At 47.6% G+C, this 22,479-nt stretch overlaps 1 protein-coding gene across 1 annotated transcript in view; it reads right to left on the reverse strand.

Annotated features, from left to right (window-relative positions):
• Positions 1-3,660: 3,660 nt before the first annotated feature.
• Positions 3,661-22,479, reverse strand: part of Rhbdl3 (rhomboid like 3) — a 53,349-nt gene continuing 34,530 nt past the window's right edge. The window contains exons 8-9 of the mRNA XM_032913327.1: positions 11,843-11,903; positions 3,661-6,164 (exon numbers count right to left, since the gene is read on the reverse strand). Of these exons, the coding sequence (XP_032769218.1) occupies positions 5,893-6,164; positions 11,843-11,903 (333 nt within the window). The 3' untranslated portion in view covers positions 3,661-5,892. The remainder of the gene's footprint in view (positions 6,165-11,842; positions 11,904-22,479) is intronic.

Raw genomic sequence — 22,479 nt, forward strand, 5'->3', positions numbered from 1 at the left:
ATATTTTACACTCACACTCACTCTCTCTCTCTCTCTCTCTCTCTCTCTCTCTCTCTCTCTCTCTCTCTCTCTCTCTCTCTTGCTCTCTCTCCACCTAAAATGTGTGAAAAAACTCGAATGACCTGTTGGAATGTATGCGGAAGAGGTAAACACGTTTTCTAACTGGTTCGTTTGTTGTCTAAAAGCAGTTTCACCTGCAGGGTGCAGCAGCTCAGGTCCTTTCCCCTCTCACTGTTCAGAATGATAGGACACCAGATGAGGGTGCAGGCTTTTACACAGAGGCAGGAGGATTGCTGAGGTGGAGGCTAGCCTGGTCTACAGAGCAATTTCCAGGACAGCAAGAGTTACACAGAGAAACCCTGTCTCAAACAAAACAAAACAAAACTGAGAGAAAGGACTAGATCCTGGAATTTGGGGTGACAGGAAGTAGTGACAGGGCTGACAAGTGAAGACTGAACAAACATTTCAAAGTTACCAACTGTTCCTGCATGGCCTTGAGCTGATGCAATGTGACAGACTCTTTTTACTGTACATGTTCATGTGTGTGTTTGCATGTATATGTGGAGACCAAAGGACATTGTATATGTGGCCTGAGGCTTGCCAAGTAGACTAGGTGGCCAGCTGGCGAGTCCCAGAGATTTGCCTCTGCTGTGCTGGGATGGCAGGTGTGCACCACACCAGTCTTCATGGTGCACAACCACTTTGTTGAGCTCTCTCCCTAACCAGAAATTGGCTTTTTGTTGACATGGTCTTTCTATTCTGTCATTCTGGCAGTCCCAGACCTCCATCTGTAGGTCAGGCTGGCCTTGAACTCAGATCTGCCTGCCTCTTTTTCCCAAGTGTTGGGATTAAAATCATGCACGATCATGGCCAGCCGGGAATGGCTTCTTCTAACTGTCTATCATTGCATGGTTTAATGCCCTTAAAGTCCCATACGATATACAGGGGCCAAGAATATAAACACTGGAACCAGGCCTAGGTGTGGTCCCACCTACAATATAAGTTACAATCAGCATGTGACTAAACTCTAAGTCTTCCTCTGTTGTACAAACATGGGATTGTTCACAAGCATTTTACATAAAACAGCTATGAAAATGGCCGAGTGTGGTGGCACACTCCTTTAGTCCGAGCACTCAGGAGTCAAAGGCACGTGGATGTTTAAAATCAGCCAAGCAAGCCAGGGTTACATAGTAAGACCCTGTCTCCAAAAAAGACAAAACATTAGCTAGAAAAATACCTACCTCATTGTCTTAGGCTTTTCCTACTGTGAACAGACACCGTGACCAAGGCAACTCTTATAAAGACAACCTTTAATTGGGCTGGCTTACAGGTTCAGAGGTTCAGTTCATTGTCATCAAGGTGGGAGCATGGCAGTGTCCAGGCAGGCATGGTGCAGGAGAAGCTGAGTTCTACATCTTTATCCGAAAGCTGCTAGCAGAAGACTGGCTTCCAGGCAGCTAGGATGAGGGTCTTAAAGCCCATACCCACAGCGACACACTACTCCAACAAGGCCACACCTCCTAATAGTGCCACTCTCTGGGCCAAGCATATTCAAACCACATCTAGCATCAGAAGGAACTTAGTAAATTGCTTGCTTGCTTGCTTTTTTTTTGCCTCTTTCTTCCCCCCTCTCCCCCTCCACGCCCCCAGGCCAGATTTCTCTGACTTGCCCTGGCCATCCTCAGACTCTGGGATCTGCCTGCTCTCGGCCTCTGGTGCTGGAATTGAAGGTGTGTGCTACCAGGCCCTGTTCATTTTCATTTCTTAAATTATCGTTGGTAAACATCTCAACAGATGAATGAGAGTCTGACAGAAAGGAAGAGACAGAAAAGTAAAGGGAAACAGGAGGAGGCCAAGGGCAAATGTCATGAAGCAGCTTTCGGTTCTCCAAGGAGCTGCCTTGATGCCTCAGGACCCAGAGCCTGGGAGAGCCTGAAAAGGGGCCTCAGCTCTGTACATGCAAGTAGAAGTGGGCGTTCAGTCACGCCTAACCAGATGCACTCTTTTTTTTTTTTTGGTTCTTTTTTTCGGAGCTGGGGACCAAACCCAGGGCCTTGCGCTTCCTAGGTAAGCGCTCTACCACTGAGCTAAATCCCCAGCCCCCCAGATGCACTCTTGATCTTAGTTCTGGGATGCCTCCTGCAGGGTTTGAAAACATTTTCCAATAATACACAGGAAACTGGTGTGAAGGGAAGTAACCCCCACTCTGCACTTAACAGGGCAATTTAATCCTCCAGCATTCAATAGTTGTTATCTGGAAAGCCGCATAGGCTGGTGCCGACCTGGAAAAGGCAGGCACCCAGTTGGCTTCTCCAAGCCTCACCCATGCAAAGCCAACTCAGCTGTTAAACTTCCAGAGTTCCTTGAGCATATATGCTGCTTCATTCCCTCCTGCGTGTGAACTTGACTGTTCTTCAAGTTAAGATGTCGATTGAACCTGGAAGCACCAGGCTTATTGAGGGAGAGAATAAAAGAGGTCTCTAGGGCATTTCAAAGATTTCTCTAATAATAACAATCATATTAATCATATGTTGTATATATACATATATTAGTCATGTATAAGAGTATATATACTGTATTAAAAATATATACACATTATACACACACACATACACACACACACATATATATATGGTCCTGGGTGGATGTGTTGTTGCCATGGGCAAGGCCAGGTCAAAGACTTCAGTGAGTCAATCCCATAGGAGTGGCAACACCTTCCCTGGGTGAGACTCAGAAGCATGGGAAAAGTTTCCTCTGGTCTGTGTGAATATAGATAGTGTGTACAGAAAATGTCTATGTTTATGGCCTGAAGACTGCGTCCCTACAGAGACTGTGCCCCCGCTAAGGTTAGCTCCACTTGCTTCTTTGTTAAGCTGGATGCCATAGCCCAACTTCCCTGTTCAACAGTACATGTAAACACTTTGAGCTCGCGGGGCGGGGCTGTGGCTTCTCCATCCACAACCACTATATCCCAGCCTTTCTGTCCTCGAGTCCAGGTAGTATTTGCCATTTCTTCATTGTCTTGCCAACTGTCACTCCTTAGAGCAGCTCGGAGGGAGGCACTTAGAGCTGGATGAGTGGAAGAGAAAATAGGCCTGAGGGACAGGGGCCCAGTGAGTTTCCCTATCTGCTGGCACCCGCTCTAAAACTGTCCAGGAAGTGCCCTGTGTGGGTGTGTTGTTTGTTTATGCTTGGCCCAGGGAGTACCACTATTAGGAGGTGTGGTCTTGTTGGAGTAGGCGTGTCACTGTGGGCGTGGGCTTTAAGACTCACTTCCTAGCTGCCTGGGAGCCAGTCTTCTGCTCCCCCTGCACCATGCCTGCCTGGATGCCGCCATGTTCCTTCCTTGATGGTAATGGGCTGAACCTCTGAACCTGTAAGCCAGTCCCAGTTAAATGTTGTCCTTTATAAGACTTGCCTTGGTCACGGTGTCTGTTCCCAGCGGTAAAACCCTAAGACAGTGGTTGTGTTTTTATGGGAAGAACCATCGGTTTTCACCAACTCCTCTGAGAAGGTTAAGGAAGACAGTGCCAATCATCAGTGCCCAAACCCATCAACGACCACTGCCTGTTTTCACCCTTCCCACCCACCATGAGTCAGACACAGACAAAGCAGGTAACATGGCAGCCCTTGAGGCCACTTCCTGAATAACCAACAGCGTAAAAAAAAAATCTTTAATGGAATCTGCTCTCAAATAATACGTTACAACAAAAATATACAGAATGTACACAATACAAAAATATTTAGAAACCAGCGTTGCGGCTAGTGTTTCGTTCTTCACTTAGTCCTGGGAGGGGCAGCTCACGGACGGGCACTGTTTTTAAGGCAGAGGAGAGTCAACAGTTTGCAGCGAGCCCTGGGAAGCACACAGCACTGGGTAATCCTCATTATCTGCAAACTGAATTGGACACTAGAGGAAGATCTGGGTTCAGTGAGCGATGCCTCCACTAATGCTCTAGGCAAGAATGGTTCGCTTGGAAATGGAGAGCCAAAAGAGCCCCCATTAGGGAGCTTCTCCTAATTAAAAAAATCAAGTGATGAATGATGTCATTAAAGAGAAATTTCTCTCTTTTGAAGGCCTGTTTTCCTTCTCTGGTTTCCATGACTCCTCTCTCCTTTAAAAGCAAGCTAGCCTACAGAGCTACTGTTTGGGGATTTCCCCAGCCTTTGAGGCCAACCTACAGCCATCAGCATGAAGAGTGAATCCCAGCCACAGTGGATTGGTGGCCACACTGGAGAGGAAGGGCTGAGGGACTCGGGAGATGGAGACCAGCTGCGAAGTGTTGCTGAAATGGTGAGAGAACCAGGAGCAGTTGCCATCCTCCTACCCTGCTCCTCATGTGTCAGACCTGTGGTTCCTCATCCTGGGCTCATAGGGGCTGAGAATCCCAACGGCAACATAAAGGTCATCTGCTTCATGGCCTCCACTTAGGGATCCCAGAAGCCCCTAGTGCCAGATTGAGCAGACTGTCTCAGAGGAGCAGAGGCACTGGGCTCTAAGCCTCCAGTTACCTTGCCAAACACCAGACCTGGCACCCCTAGCTGTTGGGATACGGGGCAGCACAAGGCGACTCCCCCAATCTCACTTTCCCTGTAGGATTACTTCCAAGTCCCCTCTAGATGGAACAGCCTAGTCTGCAGTGGCTCTCACTCTGGCCACTCACTCACCCAAGCTCCCCCACCTCTTCTCTGAGGCTAAGGTTTTCACCAAAATATCTTTTACTACAGCTTCTGGTCCCATCAATTCACATGGAGATATGGCCACAGTATCATTGTCCTGGGCCTTCATTCCAAATACTTTCTTCTGCAGGAGGCAATATAGACATGAAAGCTACCCCAAGGGACCCAGAAGAACATAGCTGAGTTTCCTCCCAAATGTAGGCTTTGGTCTTCTTTCTAGCTCAGACAATTTTTCCACTGGTCAATGGCGCTCAGCAGGTGTTTGGGAGAGCCAGATGGGAAAAGGGGGGTGGTGCATGGTGTGAGAAAGCACTCCAGAGCACTCTGCTGCTACCCATTCCAGAAATCCCCTGTAGATATCCCCACGTGTACACTGTCCCTACTTCCTCCCTCTGCAGCTTCTGATTTGCCTGACATCACCGCACGAGCGCGCACACACACACCCACCACAAAACTGTGTCTCCACACCCAAAGAGAGAGGCACAGAGTAGGGTCAGGGCAGTAAAAAGGAAAGAAAAGACCCCGCAGTCCAGTTAGGGCGTGAGACGCTGACTCATGACTACAGGCAGGAAGGGGAAGACTGGTCCTGGGGCTTTCCTGGGGGAAACTGGGATGAAGTTCATTGCCCCAGGCACAGGGTCGTCCCCTAGGGCAAGAATGAGGCCTGGAGCTTATAGCATCTCCCTGCCCAGCCCTAGGGGCAATGCCTCAGCACCCACTGATGGGACCCAAGCCTGGGGCGCTCTGGGTTCCCCCAGATCAAAGTCATCATATCCATTGCCAGAGCACCAGACCTTGAGCTGCAGAGAGAACATGGCCAAGCCTACAGTCACCCCTACGCTGGGGAAAGCCTGGCTGTGCTAGCCTCAGAACTTCTCTGTGTCTCAGTGTCTCTCCAGGTGGAGACTAGGGAAGAGAGCTATTTGCTCACTCTGTGGCAGTGACAGGGGAGCACATGGGACAGACCCAAGCCACAGGGACAGCCCCCCTCACCCTGCCTCAGACCTTACCCCGATCCTATATCGTCAGACCAGCCTAGGAAAAAGACAGCAGCCACATCCATCTGCCCGCCATCCGTCTAAATCAACGCACACTCCCCAGCTCCAAGAGTCTCCAGTTCTCCCTGCTCTCACGGAATTGGAGATGAGAAGCAGATGTGGGTACTTCCTCTGGATGCTTCTGCTTCTCTCCCTGCCTTGATCCTCTGGTCCCTTAGGGGGGTGGTGGCAGCTTCAGGTCCAGCAGTGTGTAGGCAAAGATGTTCCAGAAGATAGCGAAGAGCACGAAGATGGTGTACATGGTCACGAAGATCCACCACAGCGACTGGTCCTGCAGCCTTTGCTCATAGTTTCTGAGGACCACCACGCCTAGGGTGATGCCCACAGCCACGCCGCCCAAGTGTGCCACAAAGCTTGGGTGGGGGCACGGGGGATAAGCCGATGGGTGGAAACGGAGCCACACGGCTCTCCCGAACTCCATACTCACTGCAAAGGGAGGAGACAGAGAGACATCAGAGCATGGTCCCAGGCAGGGGCTGGGGAGAGATCGGGCCACCCAGCATTCATTAACTCATTCATGGACACGAGGCCAAATGCCATAACCAAGGAGACAAAACTACCCCAAGAGTCTATGTGGCTTGGCAATAAGTTGTCAATCAATTACATTCACAAGGCCATTTCGTTATGAGATTCAGGAATGAGGCAAAAAGAAACAACAGAAAATCCAAGCTGGGCACAAGGCAGGGAGGGCACTCTCAAGAGAAGATGTTTGGATTGTCATCTGGATGTTGAGAAGGGCCCTGCTAGAAAACCCTAAGAAAGACACAGCTCTGTCCAAAGGCCCTGGCATCTCTGTGGTCACCCTACATCCTGGGGACATTTCTTCATCTGCCCACTGACTGGTACAAAGGCTCAGCGTCAGTGCTGTCTTCAGAAAGAGCTGCAATTCCAAAGACAGCCAGCAGAGGGTGAAAAAGGAGCACCGAGGCCTTGCTCAGCCGTGCCAACCTGGTGGCTTTTTTTCCTGGAGCCAATTAAGAAAAAGAGTGTAAAAGATGATGGATCCTACCTCTCTGTCACTGTTTTAGCTTTTATGATTTTTTTTTTAAAAAAAGGTTTGTTTATTTATGTATTTGGGCACTTTGTATACGTGTATATCTGCACACCAGAGGACCTCAAACAGGTGTGGGCCTGCCATGTGGTTGCTGGGATTTGAACTCAGGATATTTTGGAAGAGCAGTGAGTGCTCTTAACCACTGAGCCATCTCTCCAGCCCCAGATCTATGATGTTTACAGTGTTTTTTATGGAAGAAGAAAGAAAACGAAGAGGAGAAGAGGAGGAGGAAGAAGAGGTGGAGGAAGAAGGAAGAGGAGAAAGGAAAAGAAGGAGGAGGAGAAGGGGGAGGGAGAGGGGGAGGGGGAGGAGGGGGAGGGGGATACAAGACCTAGAAGGCTCCTGTTGGGTCAGGGGCAAACTTGACTTTCCAAAGGTCTAAAGTAAAAGTGGTAAGGACGGGGGTTGGGGATTTAGCTCAGTGGTAGAGCGCTTGCCTAGCAACCGCAAGGCCCTGGGTTCGGTCCCCAGCTCCCAAAAAAAAAAGAGTGGTAAGGACGATAATGGCATTTGAACACTCTAGATGTAATGCCTTTGAGCTGTGTGATCTCGGAAGTCTCTGAATCTCAAGTTTATGCTTATAAATTAAACCTAATTATATGCCCTCCATCACGTGCTTCGGAAACTAAGGAATATGTCTCTGCTCTCTATTACTAACTCCTTTTAGATTCGCCTCTGTACATTCAGGACGAGCCCTGAGGCTTTAGGTTCATTCCCCTTTCACTGTGTGTTGAGTGTGTGTGTCTTGTGTGTGGTGGTTTGAATGTGCTTGGCCCATGGGAAGTGTCATTATTAGGAGGTGTGGCCTTGGAGGAAGTGTGTCATTGTGTAGGCGGGCTTTGAGGGCACCTACTGCTCAAGCTCCACCCAATGGAGAAGAGACTCTCCTTCTGCCTGCCTTTAGAAGATAGTTTCCTTCTGGCTGCCTAACGATCAAAATATAGACCTCTCAGCTCCTCCAGCACCATGTCTGCCTGGACGCTGCCATGCTTCCTGCCGTGATGACAATGGACTGAGCCTCTGAAAGTGTGAGCCAGTCCCAATTAAATGTTGTCCTTTATAAGAGTTGCCTTGGTCATGGTGTCTGTTCACAGCAATAAAACCCTAAGACAGTGTGTATGCTTGGTACCTGTGGATGCCAGAAGAGGGTGTCATATCCCCTGGAAATGGAGTTACAAACAGTTGTGAGCTGCTTGCTGTGTGAGTGCTTGGACCTGAACCCAGGTTCTCTGTAAGAATAGCAAGTGCTCTTAATCCCTGAGCCATCTCCCTAGCCCCTCTATCCTATTATTTTTTTAAAGATGGGTCTCTAATTGAACCTGAATCTTGCAGCTCACTGTTTAGAATAAGCTGGCTTGGCCAGCAAGCTCCTAGAATCTTCCCCTGTCAAGGCCCTGTGCTAGAATTACAAGCATGAGTACCATGCCTGGAGGGGGGTAGAGGAGGGGGAGGAGGAGGGAGGGGAGGGGGGAGGGGGGAGAAAGAAGAGGAAGAGGTGGCAGGGATTTGAACTGAGATCCACCTTCTTTCAAAGCGAGTGCACTTAACCACCAAGCCATTTCTCCAACCCCTCGCTCGGTCCAGTTTTTGACATCATAACGCAGTCATGTTCCTTTATGTCATATCCTCCAGCCTCTCTCCTGTTGTAAGCCTTCAGTGGCCTCCCAGTGTACGTATGAGGATGGATGCTTCTGCTTTTGCCTTTAAAGCCACCGTCCTCCAACTCCTAGGATCTTGTTGGCTTTATTTCTAGTCACAACTACACACAGTTCTGCCATGATCTTCTGATTACCAAGTACGTATGGCACCTCAGCCAGGCACACTGTCACCCTCCCCCCTTTTAGACAGCGTTGTAGTAAGAATTCTGAAATTTTGTGGTTTTTGTTTTTCTTTCTTTTTTTTTTTTTTTTTTTTCAAGCACTGGCTGCTCTTCCAGAGGACCTGCATTTAATTCCCAGCACCCACATGGCAGCTCACCTCTGTAACTCCTGTGCCAGGGATCCAATACCTCATACAGACATGCATGCAGGCAGAACACCAATGTACATAAGATAAAAATGAACTACATGCAAGAACCACAGAAATAGCATTAGAAAGTGTTTCTGTTTTATTCTCAGGTGTAGGAATGGGGTCGCTTCCGACTGCTCACAGCAACTGACTATGATTTGCCTCAAGCTCTAGGAGAGGTGTGGATTTGACAGCTGCAGATAGTTTCTGCGGTTGTGTGGCATTTGGGATTCTGGGAACATTTCAGAAGGTATATAAATGATATACTCCTGATACAGCCCTGATAGTGGTTTGTTTTAGTCTTGCTCAGAGAAAAAACAAGACAAAATTAGTTTCAGGATCTCTCTCTCTCTCTCTCTCTCTCTCTCTCTCTCTCTCTCTCTCTCTCTCTCTCTTATCCATCTTTCTCTCCTCATCTAGTGATAGGATGCAAAAGTGTATTCCATTCACCTGATGTAATTGTCATCTCCAAGGCTACCTCCATCTGCTAACCTAGGCCTAGTCCTGGAAGCTTCCAGCCTCTGTACAATCTTATCTAGGCCTAGAATAATGTTTTCAGCCTCTGGGATTTACTGCTGAAGAAACTCACCCTTTCTGCCTCTTTCTGAACTCTGACTGGCTGGTTCAACTAAGCTGTCTTGGCTCAAATAGTTGCGCTCTCTCTCTCTCCTCTCTCTCTCTCTCTGGCAATCTGTTCTAATCTCCTGGCTCCTTCTCATTCTCTGGCTTGTTCTGTCTTCACCTGTGTCTGGCTTGTTCCTCTACAACCTGTCTCTGTACAACTGTCCCTGGTAAAACTGTCTCTTCCCTTTTTCCTCTCTTTCCTCCCTTCTCTCGAGAGTTGGGCATATTCTATCCTGTCAAATCTTTCTCTGGTTTGTCCTTTTGTCTGACACTCAATTGGACATCCCTTTCTTTTTTTTTTTTTTTTTTTCGAGCTGGGGACCGAACCTTGAGCTGAGCTAAATCCCCAACCCCTAGACATCCCTTTCAAACAGAGGTGTTTCCTTCTGCAAACTAACTTTACCTTCGTTGTTTGGGATTAAAGGAGTGTGCTAGAGGCTGAGCCACGCAGCAATTAGAAGCAGGGTTTTCCAGTAAATAACCCAAGCTCTGGGTTCACAGTGTGATCAAATGTCTTGCAACACAGGGGGTGAAACCATGGAGGGGGCGTAAAGGGTGGGAAAAAGAACCCACAAAGCAGCAAAGACCAGCTACACAGAGCCTCACTATGTATGGTTGGCCTGGGATTGGACTCACAGAGTTCCACTTGCCTTAGCCTATCAAGTGCTGGGATTAAAGGCGTGCACCACAAAGCTTAAGACACGCCCTCTGATACTTGGTCAGTTGCTGACTTCAGGTCCAGCACAAGCTACATCTAGGCATCACTACAGTCTGTGCCTCTACTAAAACAGAAAGGAAAGTGGCGGGGGCTGGGGAGCAGCCTGAGACGATATTTTACTCTGTAGTCCAGGTTGGCTTCAAACTTCAATCCGCTTGGGGCTGGAGAGATAGCTTAGCAGTTAAGAGTAATGTTGCTCTTTTTGTTGTTGTTTGGTTTAAGGTTTCTCTCTGTAGCCCTAGCTGTTCTGGAGCTTGTTCTGTAGACCTGGCTGCCTCTGCCTCCCAAGTACTAGGATTAAAGGCGTGTGCCTTCAACGCTCACCTACTGTGGCTGCTCTTCAGATTCCCCCCACCCACATGATGGCTCCCAGCTGTCTGTAACTTATTCCAGGGCACTCTGATTGTCCCCTTCTGGTCTGCCTTGGCCCTGCATGCACATGGTACACAGACATACATGCAAGCAAAATGCCCATGCCCGTAAAAGTGAATAAATGAATTTTTCAAAAGTTCAACCCCAGCTTCCCAAAGTGTCATATAGACATGTCGCACCATCAGGCAAGACTGCAAGGTTTTTAAAAAGGAAAGTTCTTTACTTTTATGTGTATGAGTGTTTTGCTTGCACGTAAGTAAGCACACCAGGCATGGGCAATGCCCACAGGGTCCAAAGGAAGGTTTTGGATTCCCTGGACCTAGAGTTATAGACAGATGTGAACGGTTATGTGGGTGCTGGGAACTGAACCCAGGCCCTCTGCAGCTCTTAACCTCTGAGCCATGTCTACAGCCTGAAAAGTCAGTAAGCTTAAATGTGCGTGCACACACAAGTGCATATGCAATACACACTTCCAAAACATCACATTCATAACCTGAATGGGACATTCAGGTATTTTTTCTTAACCCCACTGATCACTGGGTACTTTTTCACTCGCATACTTTATGCCTATAAAAAGTTTAAGAAGTGAGGCTATGAGTGATAGCTCAGTGGTTAAGAGTACTTCTTGCTGGGTTGGGGATTTAGCTCAGTGGTAAAGCGCTTGCCTAGCAAGTGCAAGGCCCTGGGTTGGGTCCCCAGCTCCGGGGGGGAAAAAAAAAAAGAAAAGTACTTCTTGCTATTGCAGAGGACCTGGGTTCAATTCCCAGTGCCCACGTGGTGGCTTCTAACTATATTATTCAAGTTCTAGGGGATCTGACACCCTCTTCTGACCGCCTTAGGTACAAGACATACATGTGGTTCACAGACATACAGACAGATAAAACATACACATACATGAAAGAAAAAAAATTTTTTTTAATTCAGGAAGGGTCCGGGCAATGTGGCTCAGTTGGTAAGAGTGTTTGCCCAGCTCCTCAAATCCCAGCTCCGTATAAAAACCAGTGTGGCGACAGAAGCTTTAGCCCCAGCACTTCAGAAGTGAAGAAAGACAGATCGAAAGTTCAAAACCATCCTTGGCTATTTAGTGAGTTCAAGGCCAACATGGACTACATAAGATCCTGTCCCAAACAAAACAAAACAAAACAAAACAAAACAAAACAAAACAAAACAGATTAAGAGGGATCAAGGTAAGAGAAAGGTTTCCTCAGAATGTCCCTGCCGTGGACACATTACTGATAGGCCTCACTTTACTACACGCTCTTGAAGGGTAAGGACGGATCCTGCTCACACAGCCCCAGCACCCCTCCCTGCATGCCCAGCCATACTCACTACAGATCAAGGCCACAGCCATCCGCAGCAGCTTGAACTGGCACTTCATGCCTGACCAGTTCTAGAGGAAAGGGAGAGAGTTCTGTCAGTTTGGGCTCAGACCCCTCCTCTTCAGATAAGAGCCCTGACATGAAAAGAAGCCAATCCATGAAGTGAGGCTAGAGCTTAGCAACAGAACATTCTAGCATGGCTTTAAGATTTCGGGCAATGGTAAGTTTATCCCTGTCAGAAAAGCTCTTGAGCCACACACGACACAGCATGTGGATCCACCTCAGACAGTGAACTCCTTGAACTCCTTGAGAGCTGGATTCTTTGCTGTGGCCCATGGGTGATAAGAAATGTGGGACGGGGGTTGGGGATTTGGCTCAGCGGTAAAAAAAAAAATGTGGGAGACACTTGAGGTCCTAACAACCGCTTCTAGGCCCTTGGGGCTCGTCCCCAGCTCTCTTCCTAAAATGTGGGATTTGACACTGAGGTCCGAATTGAACCCTTCTGGGACCTCTTGAATGAGACTCACAGAGGTTGTGATCGGTGTAAAAGCAAGAGGAATTTTATGGTTCCAACATGTTGGAGTCACCAAGAGGGAAACGACCCTGAGCAGATTCTAACAGGGAGTTGTTATATTCCTCTGAAAAGGGCAGAATTCAAACAACTGGGGCAGAATTCAAACAATAGTAACTGGGCAGAGTACTATTGTGGAGTGAAGCGACCTTCAAACTGACTTGTGGTCAGTGGACCACCCGGGACTTTCCAAGGGGGTCAGTCAGGGAGTCACAGGTGACTTTGTCTGATAGTTGACTTGCAGCCGTCCCAGGGACTAAACTAGCTCTACTCCCTGGAAAGGAGAGGTCTTTGTGCTCAGAGGTTTGTGGTGGAATTTTCCCACTGGCCTTAGATTAACCCCAACTCTGGTTCTTTCAACCCCTAGCAGAGTCAAAGGGGAACCTTCAGGGTAAGAATCATGCCTGTGAAGAATGAGTAAGGACCACAGGATCCTTCTGCCTTCCAACTCAGGGGTCACATTCGCTGTGGTCGAGTATCAGTAGTATGCGTGCAATTACTGTTCTTGTTCGAGACAAGTGTCCATCTCTAATATGCACAAAACCTAAAGGCCCATTGTGTGGATCATGAGTCTCTTGTCACTGAGGTACCAAATGGGGCTTCAGCACCTGAGGATTGAGCGTGAGGAGGGGGGTGGGCCAGATGGCCTTCAAACAAGTCTTTCTCTCTCCCTAGAAAATCTAAAAAAAAAAAAAACCTCTTAAGCCTCCAGAGCAAATAAACAGAATACAATTATTCACCTTACAAAAGGATTTTTCGTTTTACAAAACACTCCTCTGTGGGTTTCCTTTGAGGGGCTCTTCCGCAGAGCATTCAAAGCACAATTCCCTTACATAGATGCTTGCACACAGCAGAGATGAGCCTGGGCTCTTCCTGGAGCACATTGGCCTGGCTAAAGAGGGAACTAGGCACAACCAGTCTCTCTGCCCCATTGGCTGTCCCATGCCCTGCTCCAGGACATAGCTCCTGTTCCTTTGAGGTTGTAAACTTCACAGGGGCCCCAAATAACGGGGACAGTGGAAGAAACAAGCCTTGGAAAAACTGCAGAGAAAATTTCCTTTTTTCTTAATCAGGATTTGCTTCAAATGTTCTAATGTCTTAATGTTGTGAACAAGTGTAACTTCTAGAAGTTTCATTTAATTAAGATAAAGAAAAGGGCTCCTAACCAAGTGGGGGAGGAGCAGGAGGAGGAGGAAGAGGAGGAAGAGGAAGAGAAGGAAGAGGAGGAAGAGGAAAGGAAGGAAGGAAGGAAGGAAGGAAGACAGAAAAGCAGTAGTTGTGGAGCATGCCTTTATTCTCAGCAACAGGAGGCGGTGGCAGACAGTTCAAGGTCAGCCTGGTCTACACAGTGAGTTCCAGGACATGACAGGGATATATAGAGAAGCCCTGTCTTGAAAAAACAAAACAAAACAAAAACTCAAATACACAATTATAGTTTTGTGTTTGTTTTTTGAACATATTTGTTGGCTGGCTTGATGGCTTGCTGCCAAATATAAGCTAAATCTGATTCCCAGGACTTATAGGAAAAAAGAGAACTGATCCTTGCAAGTTGTCCTTTAACCTCTATGCATGCAGCATGGCGCACATATTGCCTAGCCCTGTACACATAAATGAATAGGATAATACATCTAAAAAGTATTTTAAAATGTACTGCTTGGTAAGTTATTTTGCTAATTGCTTTGTAAATAACAAGTGTTTTGTATTCAATAAACAAATTCTTTCAGAGTTAAAGAAGTCTAGGAAGTGGAGAAGGAGGATGAGGAAGAAGAGGAGGAGGGAGAGGAGGGGGAAGAAGAGGGGGAAGGAGGAAGAGAAGGATCAACTTGAAAGGTTGGAAGTTAGCAAGTCTCAGACCAGCAACAGGAAGCATGATGACCCTGTCCATAAGGAGCCGTCTTCAATAGTGGGGTGGGCAGCACACTGCCCTCTTAAACTACAAAGCCTGACATCTGCTTGCTGAACATTCTCTCTGGAAGCAGATGGCAGGGTCACACTGGGACTGCTAGTGTTTATCAAGGCACCTTATCACAGGCACAGGGAACAAAACAGGAGTGAGTGCTTCTCAAGGACCCAGGAGCCCAATCCCTGAAGTGACTCTCAGGCCTCCTACAGCTGGGAGGTGGCAGACCGCATGGCCTTCAAATGCTAAGATCACAGGCACATGCTTTGTTTCAGATAAAGAAAAAAAAAAGCTTTGTAGATGGCATGGTGCTGTTTGCTGTCCAGGACTGTGACCGCACGGGATGCCCTGGGTTGCACATGTAATGAGTACATGGTGTGGGAAGGAGGTAGAATGGCAGGAGAGCTTCCTTAGCAAGAATAAGACCAGACCCTGAGGTCTATTCCCAGGAGAAGAAAGAAAAGAAGGAGGCAGGGATGAAAGAAAAGAAAATAATTTATAAGAAGTGAATTTTGGGGCTGGAGAGATGACTCAGTGGTTAAGAGCACTGACTGCTCTTCCAGAGGTCCTGAGTTCAATTCCCAGCAACCACATGGTGGCTCACAACCATCTGTAACGGGATCTGATGCCCTCTTCTGCTGTGTCTGAAGACAGCCACAGTGTACTCATATACATAAAATAAAAAAATTAAAAAATTAAAAAATAATTTAGAAAAGTGAATTTTAGCTGGGTAGTGGCGGAATATGCCTTTAATCCCAGTACCCATGAGAAGAAGCGGATCTTTGAGTTTGAGGCCAGGCTGGTCTACAAAGCAAGTTCCAGGACAGCCAGGGCTATACTGAGATATCCAGAGAAACCCTGCCTTGAAAGAGCCTTGAAAAAAGGAGGAGTAACTCCAGTTCCAGGGGTATCGGGTACCCTCACACTGGCACACATGCTTACAAAGCACCAATGCACACTAAAAAAAAGAAGAAGAAGAAGAAGAAGAGAACTTTGGGGTTGGAGATGGCTCAGTGGTTAACAACACCGACAACTTTTGCAGAGGACCTGGGTTCGATTCCCAGCACCCACACATGGACTTATTATGGTCTGTAACTCCGGTTCCAGGGGATCCCATGCTCTTTTTTTGCCTCCCCAGGCATCAGGCATTCAAGCAGTGCACATACATGCAGGCAGGCAAAACAGCCATATACCTAAAATAAATAAATTTTTAAAAAGCTGGAGAGACAGCTGTCTCAGTGGTTAAGAGTGCGTATTTGTGTTTCTGAAGACCTCGGTAGTTCTTAGCACTCACTTTGGGCGGCTCGAAACCATCGTAACCCCAGCCCAGGTAACCTGGCTTCTTCTGGCTTCTTTAGGCATATGTGGCATCTATTCACACAGACATATTCATTTTGTAAACCAGGTTGGTCTCAAACCCAGAGATCCACCTGCCTCTGCCTCCAAAGGTGTGTGGCACCAACGCTGACTACTTTGGTGTTGTTAAGACACGATCTCGCTATATAGACAGGCTGGCTTCTAACTGTGATTCTCCCGCCTCGGCCCCTAAGTGCTTGGATTATAAGTACGTGCATGGCCTCAATGTTGTATATGAAGGCGTGGTCTCTTTTAATGTATCTTGAGACAGAGTCAGGTAGAGTAAGTCCGACTGTCTCAGCTGCCCTCCCTTGCTGAGGTCTTCCGCCTCTGTGGTCCTTTTGTGCTTCACCTTGGATCAGCCTTACAGAGCCTATCCAAGGCTGAGGATGTAGCTCAGTTCCCAGCATGCGCAAAGCCCTGTGCTCAGTCCCCAGCACTACATTAAGCAGAGGGGGTGGCACACAGAGGGGAATAAATAAAGGAACATGTCGCATTCTTGATCTAACTTCACTGGGGAGGCTCTTTACTCCCTCTTCTCCAGTGTCCTTGTTAGTGAATTTGACACAAACAGTCCCTATGTCAATTACCAACTTTATCAGGTGATTATAAAGAATGAAACGAATTAGTAAGCATAAAACACTAATTTTATGATATGGGCATCCTATCAGTGTCTAATCTTACTTAGTACAATGTAAAATCTCAGTCTAATCCAGACCCTGGAAAACCATGAGTTCACCCTGTAGAGTATTTTTAGAAATCAGGAGACCGCATGACCCTAGGCAGAATCCAGCTCTGTGACAACCATAACACTACTAAGGCTGCTTTTGTGTGTGTGTGTGGGGGGGGGTGTTGAGGGGTTAGCACTACTAAGGCCAGGTTTGTGGGGGTTTTCCTTTTTTCTTTTTTTGACGCAGAGTCCAGGTATCCCAGGCTGGCCTCAACCCACTCTGTAGGCACAAGATGCCAAATCAATTCTGTGTTACTAGCCCCGCCCCCCGCTGCCCTACCCCCCCAGTCACGTCCACCCTCCAAGAGATTGCAAAACATTTTGTCTGCCTCTCTCCTCTACCCAACTGCTCAGGGAGCTGAGGGAATTCCAACCCCCAGCAGTGAAGGGGTTAAATGACGAGGTCCTCCTGCCCTTCAGATGCTTATTTTACAGAGCCATTTCCCCTCCCAGGAAATGAGTGCCTGGAACGCTGGAGAGAAGAGTCTCACACAGCAGGCTCTGCCTCTGCTCTAAGTACGGAAGAGCCCTGGCCCCCGGGGAACCAGACCTTTAATTTCATTCTCTTCCACAGTCCTGGGGGATAAGACAGTGACTCAGCCAAGGAGAACAAGTACAGAACCAGGCTCCTTCACATATGTTTGCCCAACCAACTAAGAGCACTTTGCCTAGCCCTAAGTTCAATGTTCAATGCTCAGTACAACACACAATCACACACACACACACACACACACACACAATCACATACATACATACACATACATACACACAAACACATACACACAGACACACATACATACACGCACATACATACACACACATGCACATATACACATATACATAAACACATACACACATACATACACACACAATCACACGCATACACACATATACACACAATCACACACACATACATATACACATAGACACATACAATCTCTCACACACACATGCATGCACAATCACATATACATACACACATACACAATCACACATACAGCATACACACACACACACAAGCACACACAACATATACACATAATCACACATACATACACACAAACACATAAACACAGACACATATACATACATACACATACATACACACACATGCACATATACACATATACAAAACACATACACACATACATACACACACAATCACACACATACACATATACACAATCACACACACATACATATACACATATACACGCAATAGACACACACAATCTCTCACACACACACATGCACGCACAATCACATACATACACACACATACACACACAATCAGACACACAACATACACACATACACACACAATCAGACACACAACATACACACACATCACACACACAACATACACACATACACACAATCACACACACACAATCACATACATCTTGAAGGCATGGCATATAAATCAGGAGTGGTTTATCTTCCCTACAAGAGGCTTTTCACTTAATTACATAGACCTTACGACAGAGGTTTCCCCTTCATTTTTAGCAGCTATCTTTCTTGAGCTTTGACAATGAAATTCAATTTGCAAAGATTGTTTCTAAATATTTTAGGAAAACATCGAACACACAGCAAAGTGTAAGTAAATAGCTTGCATATTTAGAAATGGAACGTGGCTTATGGGCCCAGCAGCAGGCAATTAATAAATTATTCTATCAGGTGGATCTTTCTATTTCCAGTGTTTAAAATAAGAAGTCTTGATTGAAAGCCTTTTTCTGAACCACATCTTTGGTTGAGATATTTTCTGACTTTAGTTTTTTAGTGTAAACTGGAAGATTTTTAAAAATCATACACACACACACACACACACACACACACTCATGCACACACACTCATGCGTGTGCGCGCGCGCGCACACACACACACACACATGAAAGGCATATTTTCAGGGTTTATTAAGCTATTTGTGTGTGTGCACACATGTGTGATGTGTGTATGTATACATGTGCATCTGTACGTCGACTGTGAATGAAGGCACACACGTGCCATGGTGCAGATGTGAAAATCAAGGGCAGCCTCTTCCTCCCTCATTGTTTAGGCAGGGTCTTTACTGTTTGCTACTGCGTCTTCCAGACTAGCTGGCCCAGGAGCTCCTGGGAATTGTCTTGTCTCCTCACCCATCTCCTTGGAGGAGTACTGGAGGCAAAGACATGTGCTACCACACCAGCTCTTCATGGTCCTCAGGTTCTTAGGCTGTTGCAGCCAACCCTTACCTACTGAGCCACCTGTCCAGATTTTGTTTTGTTTTTGAGACATGGTCTCTCTATGTAGCTCAGGCTGGCCTTGAACTCTTGATTCTCCTGCCTCAGCCTTTCAAATGCTGGGATTACAGGTGTGTACTACAACAACCACAAGACATACTTTTATGTAGGGCAAAAATCTCAAACTGAACAGCTAGGTCTGAGAACAGAAGTGCTACACATCTTTCTGGGATATAGCAAAAGCTTTAAGAACACATTTGCTGATCTCTCTCTGTAGATATGAAGTGTAATTCATAGGTTAAGTAGTCACACATAAAGCTGGCAAGATAGCTCAGTAGGAGAAAACATCTGCCTTCAAGCCTGAGGTCAATCCTGGGGAACCACTAGGTAGGAGGGACTGACTCTCAAAAGTTGTCCTTTGATATCCACACTTGCACCATGGCACACATGTACCCCCATTTCCCCCCCAAAATAAAACATAAATGTAATAAGTTACATGTACAAACATGCATGCATTTGCACACACAGGTTCTTACTGTGGAGTAGTGTGTTTGCCATGTGGAAAGTATATTCCGGTTTGTTCACATCTTTCTAACAACTACCTTATGGGAGCAATGGCAGCCCCAGGAGCTCACAGTGACAGACCCAGCCATCAAACGGCTCTCAAATCCAGATTTCCTGACTGTTAAATCCATAGTTTTTTTCTGCCATTTGCTCTGATGAGATACTGAATACACGCTCAACCCTCATTTTGGAAGTAAATCAACAGTGTACCTATTAGGCTGCAGTATATGAAATTGCTAATATTTAAACAATTCTCAGTCACAGGAATGGTACTTTTAAAAAAACAGGGTCTCTCTGTGTAGCCCTGGCTGTCCTGGAACTCACTCTGTAGACCAGGCTGGCCTGGAACCCACAGAGATCCACTGCCTCTGCCTCCCGAATGCTGGTATTATGGTGTATGCTATTTCTCAACATGGAGCTAAAGGCAAAAGCAGTCCCTGACAGTTAGGGGATTTGGAAGTGCATTCCATTAAGCTCCAAGGACGTCAGCACCCAGGAGGCAGGCAGGGAGCTGCTCTCTTCTGGAAAGGCATGAGGGTCTCCAATGGGACTGCTCATCTACATGGCCACAGGCTGCTCACCAGACAGAAGTGGAAACTAACAGAACTGTTTCCCAGGTCCCTGGGTGCCTCTGGTCTACCCTTCAGTGTTGAGTGGACTGTCCTCACCAGAACTTCTGGGGTACCACGGCTGCTTCCCAGGAGGCAGGGAGTGGGCAGATCATCATAAACTCCTGCCTTTTTCTTCTTTCCACTGTGCCTGCTCATCCCCCCCACCCCGCCATCCCTGTCCCCATCCCTATCTTACAGGAACGAGAGGGAGAAGGTCAGTATTTCCTTCTCCAGCTGAGAGGAATTGGGGCAGGGGGAGGAGGGGGAGGAGAGGGAGGAGGCAGATTTCATAGGAATAGCTGTGTCTGAGGCAAGACAGAATTGATAGAGGATGACCCATTTAGAAGGGCCATGAGAGGCAGCCCCGAGCACTCCAGCCCCCAGCAGACTGAGCTGTGTGTGTAAAGGGGACCACACCTCAAACCCTCACACGCAGGCGTGCTCACCCACAGTCGCACATGCAGGCATGCTCACCCACACCCACCTGCAGTCTCTCTACTAGTACACACTGGGAGTTGCCCGAATTTAGCCCTGCAGCAAATGTAGTCACTCAGTGTCTCTCTCTCTCCCTCTCTTGCTCTCACTCTCAACTCACAAAGTGGGCGGAGGTGAGGAGAAGAAGGTAGTGCTCCGAGTGAGGCAGCAAGCATGGTGAGCACTGATCTAGGAAGCAGGGGTTCCAGTAGGGTGTGCTGGGCAGCCAGCACTTGAGGCTGAAGCAGGAGGATTGTCACAAGTTTGAGGTCAGCCTGGACTACACAGTGAGCCCCAGGCCAGCAGCTTGGGATATTCCATCGCCACCCAAAAGAGGGGGGGAGGAGGAGGAGGAGGAGGAGGAGGGGAGGAGGAGGGGGGAGGGGAGGGGAGGGGGGAGGAGGGGAGAAGAGACGGAAGAGAAAGATGGAGGGGAGAAGGAGGGAGGAAGGGAGGGAGGGAGGAAGAGAAGTGATAGAAGTCAGACTCCACAGTTAAGGCTGAGGTAGGATTAGGAGTTCCAGGACATCCTAGACAATGTGGCAATGGCTTGCTCAGCCAAAAACCAAAAGACCAGATGAAACCATGGGAGAATGTAGAGATTCCAAAAAACTGCAACATCACAAGTGACTTGTGGGGGAAAAAAGTGACAGCAAACAGTGCCGGGAGCAGGAGGGGCTCATGGGTAATCTGTTACCTTCCTGGCCTCTTTCCCACGCTGGAGTCCTGTAGGCAGCCTTGAATATGTCAGGCACAGGGAACATGTGTATACCACAGAGGGGCTCCTAGGCCAATACAGGTGTGAGGACGACTGAGTTCCATTAGAGAGGCCTCCATCCGCCTCTAAACTAGACAAGCTTCCTACCACAGGGTCTTCAACATGCCAATTTGAAGCCCTGCTTAGTCTGAGTCTACCTGGGTTCTTTTGTAAGGAATGAGGAGTTAAGTCAATATTCAGGTGTTTATTTTCATTTTTTCCTCAATCATTACCTCATTTCAGAGGTGTAGAACCCAAGGTACAAAGCAGTGAGTGATCTGACCCCGGTCGCCTTTTAGGAGTGGGCAGCAGGGATTCGGGCCTAGGACACCTGTCCCCTTGGTCCCATGCTCACATCCTTAGCAAATAAGGTGGAGGGAAAGAGGACAGGACCCCCGACTGTGTGAGGGGCTGGATCAGGGGACAGCACCCAGATGTCTGTCAGTCAGTCAGGGGACATGGAGCAAGGGACAGCATCCAGATGGCAGTCAGGAGGTAAAGAGTGGGGGCATGATCTTAGGCAGGCCACTTACTCGTACAAGGTCTGTTTTTTCTACTTGAGAAGCCTGCTGACATATTAAGGTTCTCTTATCTCTGTCTGTCTGTCTGTCTGTCTGTCTGTCTCTCTCTCTCTCTCTCTGTGTGTGTGTGTGTGTGTGTGTGTGTGTGTGTGTGTGTGTGTGTGTGTGTGTGCGTGTACATTTGGAGACCAGAGGTCAAACCTGGAGCTCACTGATTCAGCTAGGATGGCTCCCAGGCATCTGCCTCTCTGCCTCTCTGCCTCTCCAGAGCTCGGTTTACAGGCATGCATCACTGTGCCCCACTGTTTATGTGGGTGTTAGGGATCCAAACTCAAGTCCTCACGCCTGTGTGAAGAGTACTTTATGGACTAGCTCAGCTCCTGAGCCCCAGAGTCCTCTTATTTTGCATGATCTAAGACAAAGAGAGAATCCTTTGTACGGCCTTGCACACTAACTGTGCTGGACAGTTTTATATCAACTTGGCACAAGCTTACGTCACCTGAGAGGAAGGAACCTCGATTAGGAAAATGCGTCCACAAGATCAGGTGTGGGCAAGCCTGTGGGGGTTTTCTTAATTAGCGATTGATGGGGGAGGGCCCAGCCCATTGTGGATGGTGCCACCCCTGGGCTGGTGGTCTGGGTTCTAAGAAAACAGGCTGAGCAAGCCAGTAGGCAGCACCCTCCATAGCCTCTGCATCAGCTCCTGCCTCCAGGTTCCTGCCTGGTTTGAGTTCCTGTCCTGACTTCCTTCAGTGATGAACAGTGATGTGGAAGTGTAACCCAAATAAACCCTTTCCTCCCCAATTTGCTTTGGTCATGGCATTTCATCACAGTAATGGTGACCCTAACTAAGACACTAGTAGCCAGATTTTTAACATTTTTTTTTTTTTGAGGAAATGGGTGGAATAGAGAGACAGGTACACTTGTAGGTCGAGCCTGGACTG

Source organism: Rattus rattus, chromosome 9 (genome assembly GCF_011064425.1).
Source record: "Rattus rattus isolate New Zealand chromosome 9, Rrattus_CSIRO_v1, whole genome shotgun sequence".
Classification (NCBI taxonomy): domain Eukaryota; kingdom Metazoa; phylum Chordata; class Mammalia; order Rodentia; family Muridae; genus Rattus; species Rattus rattus.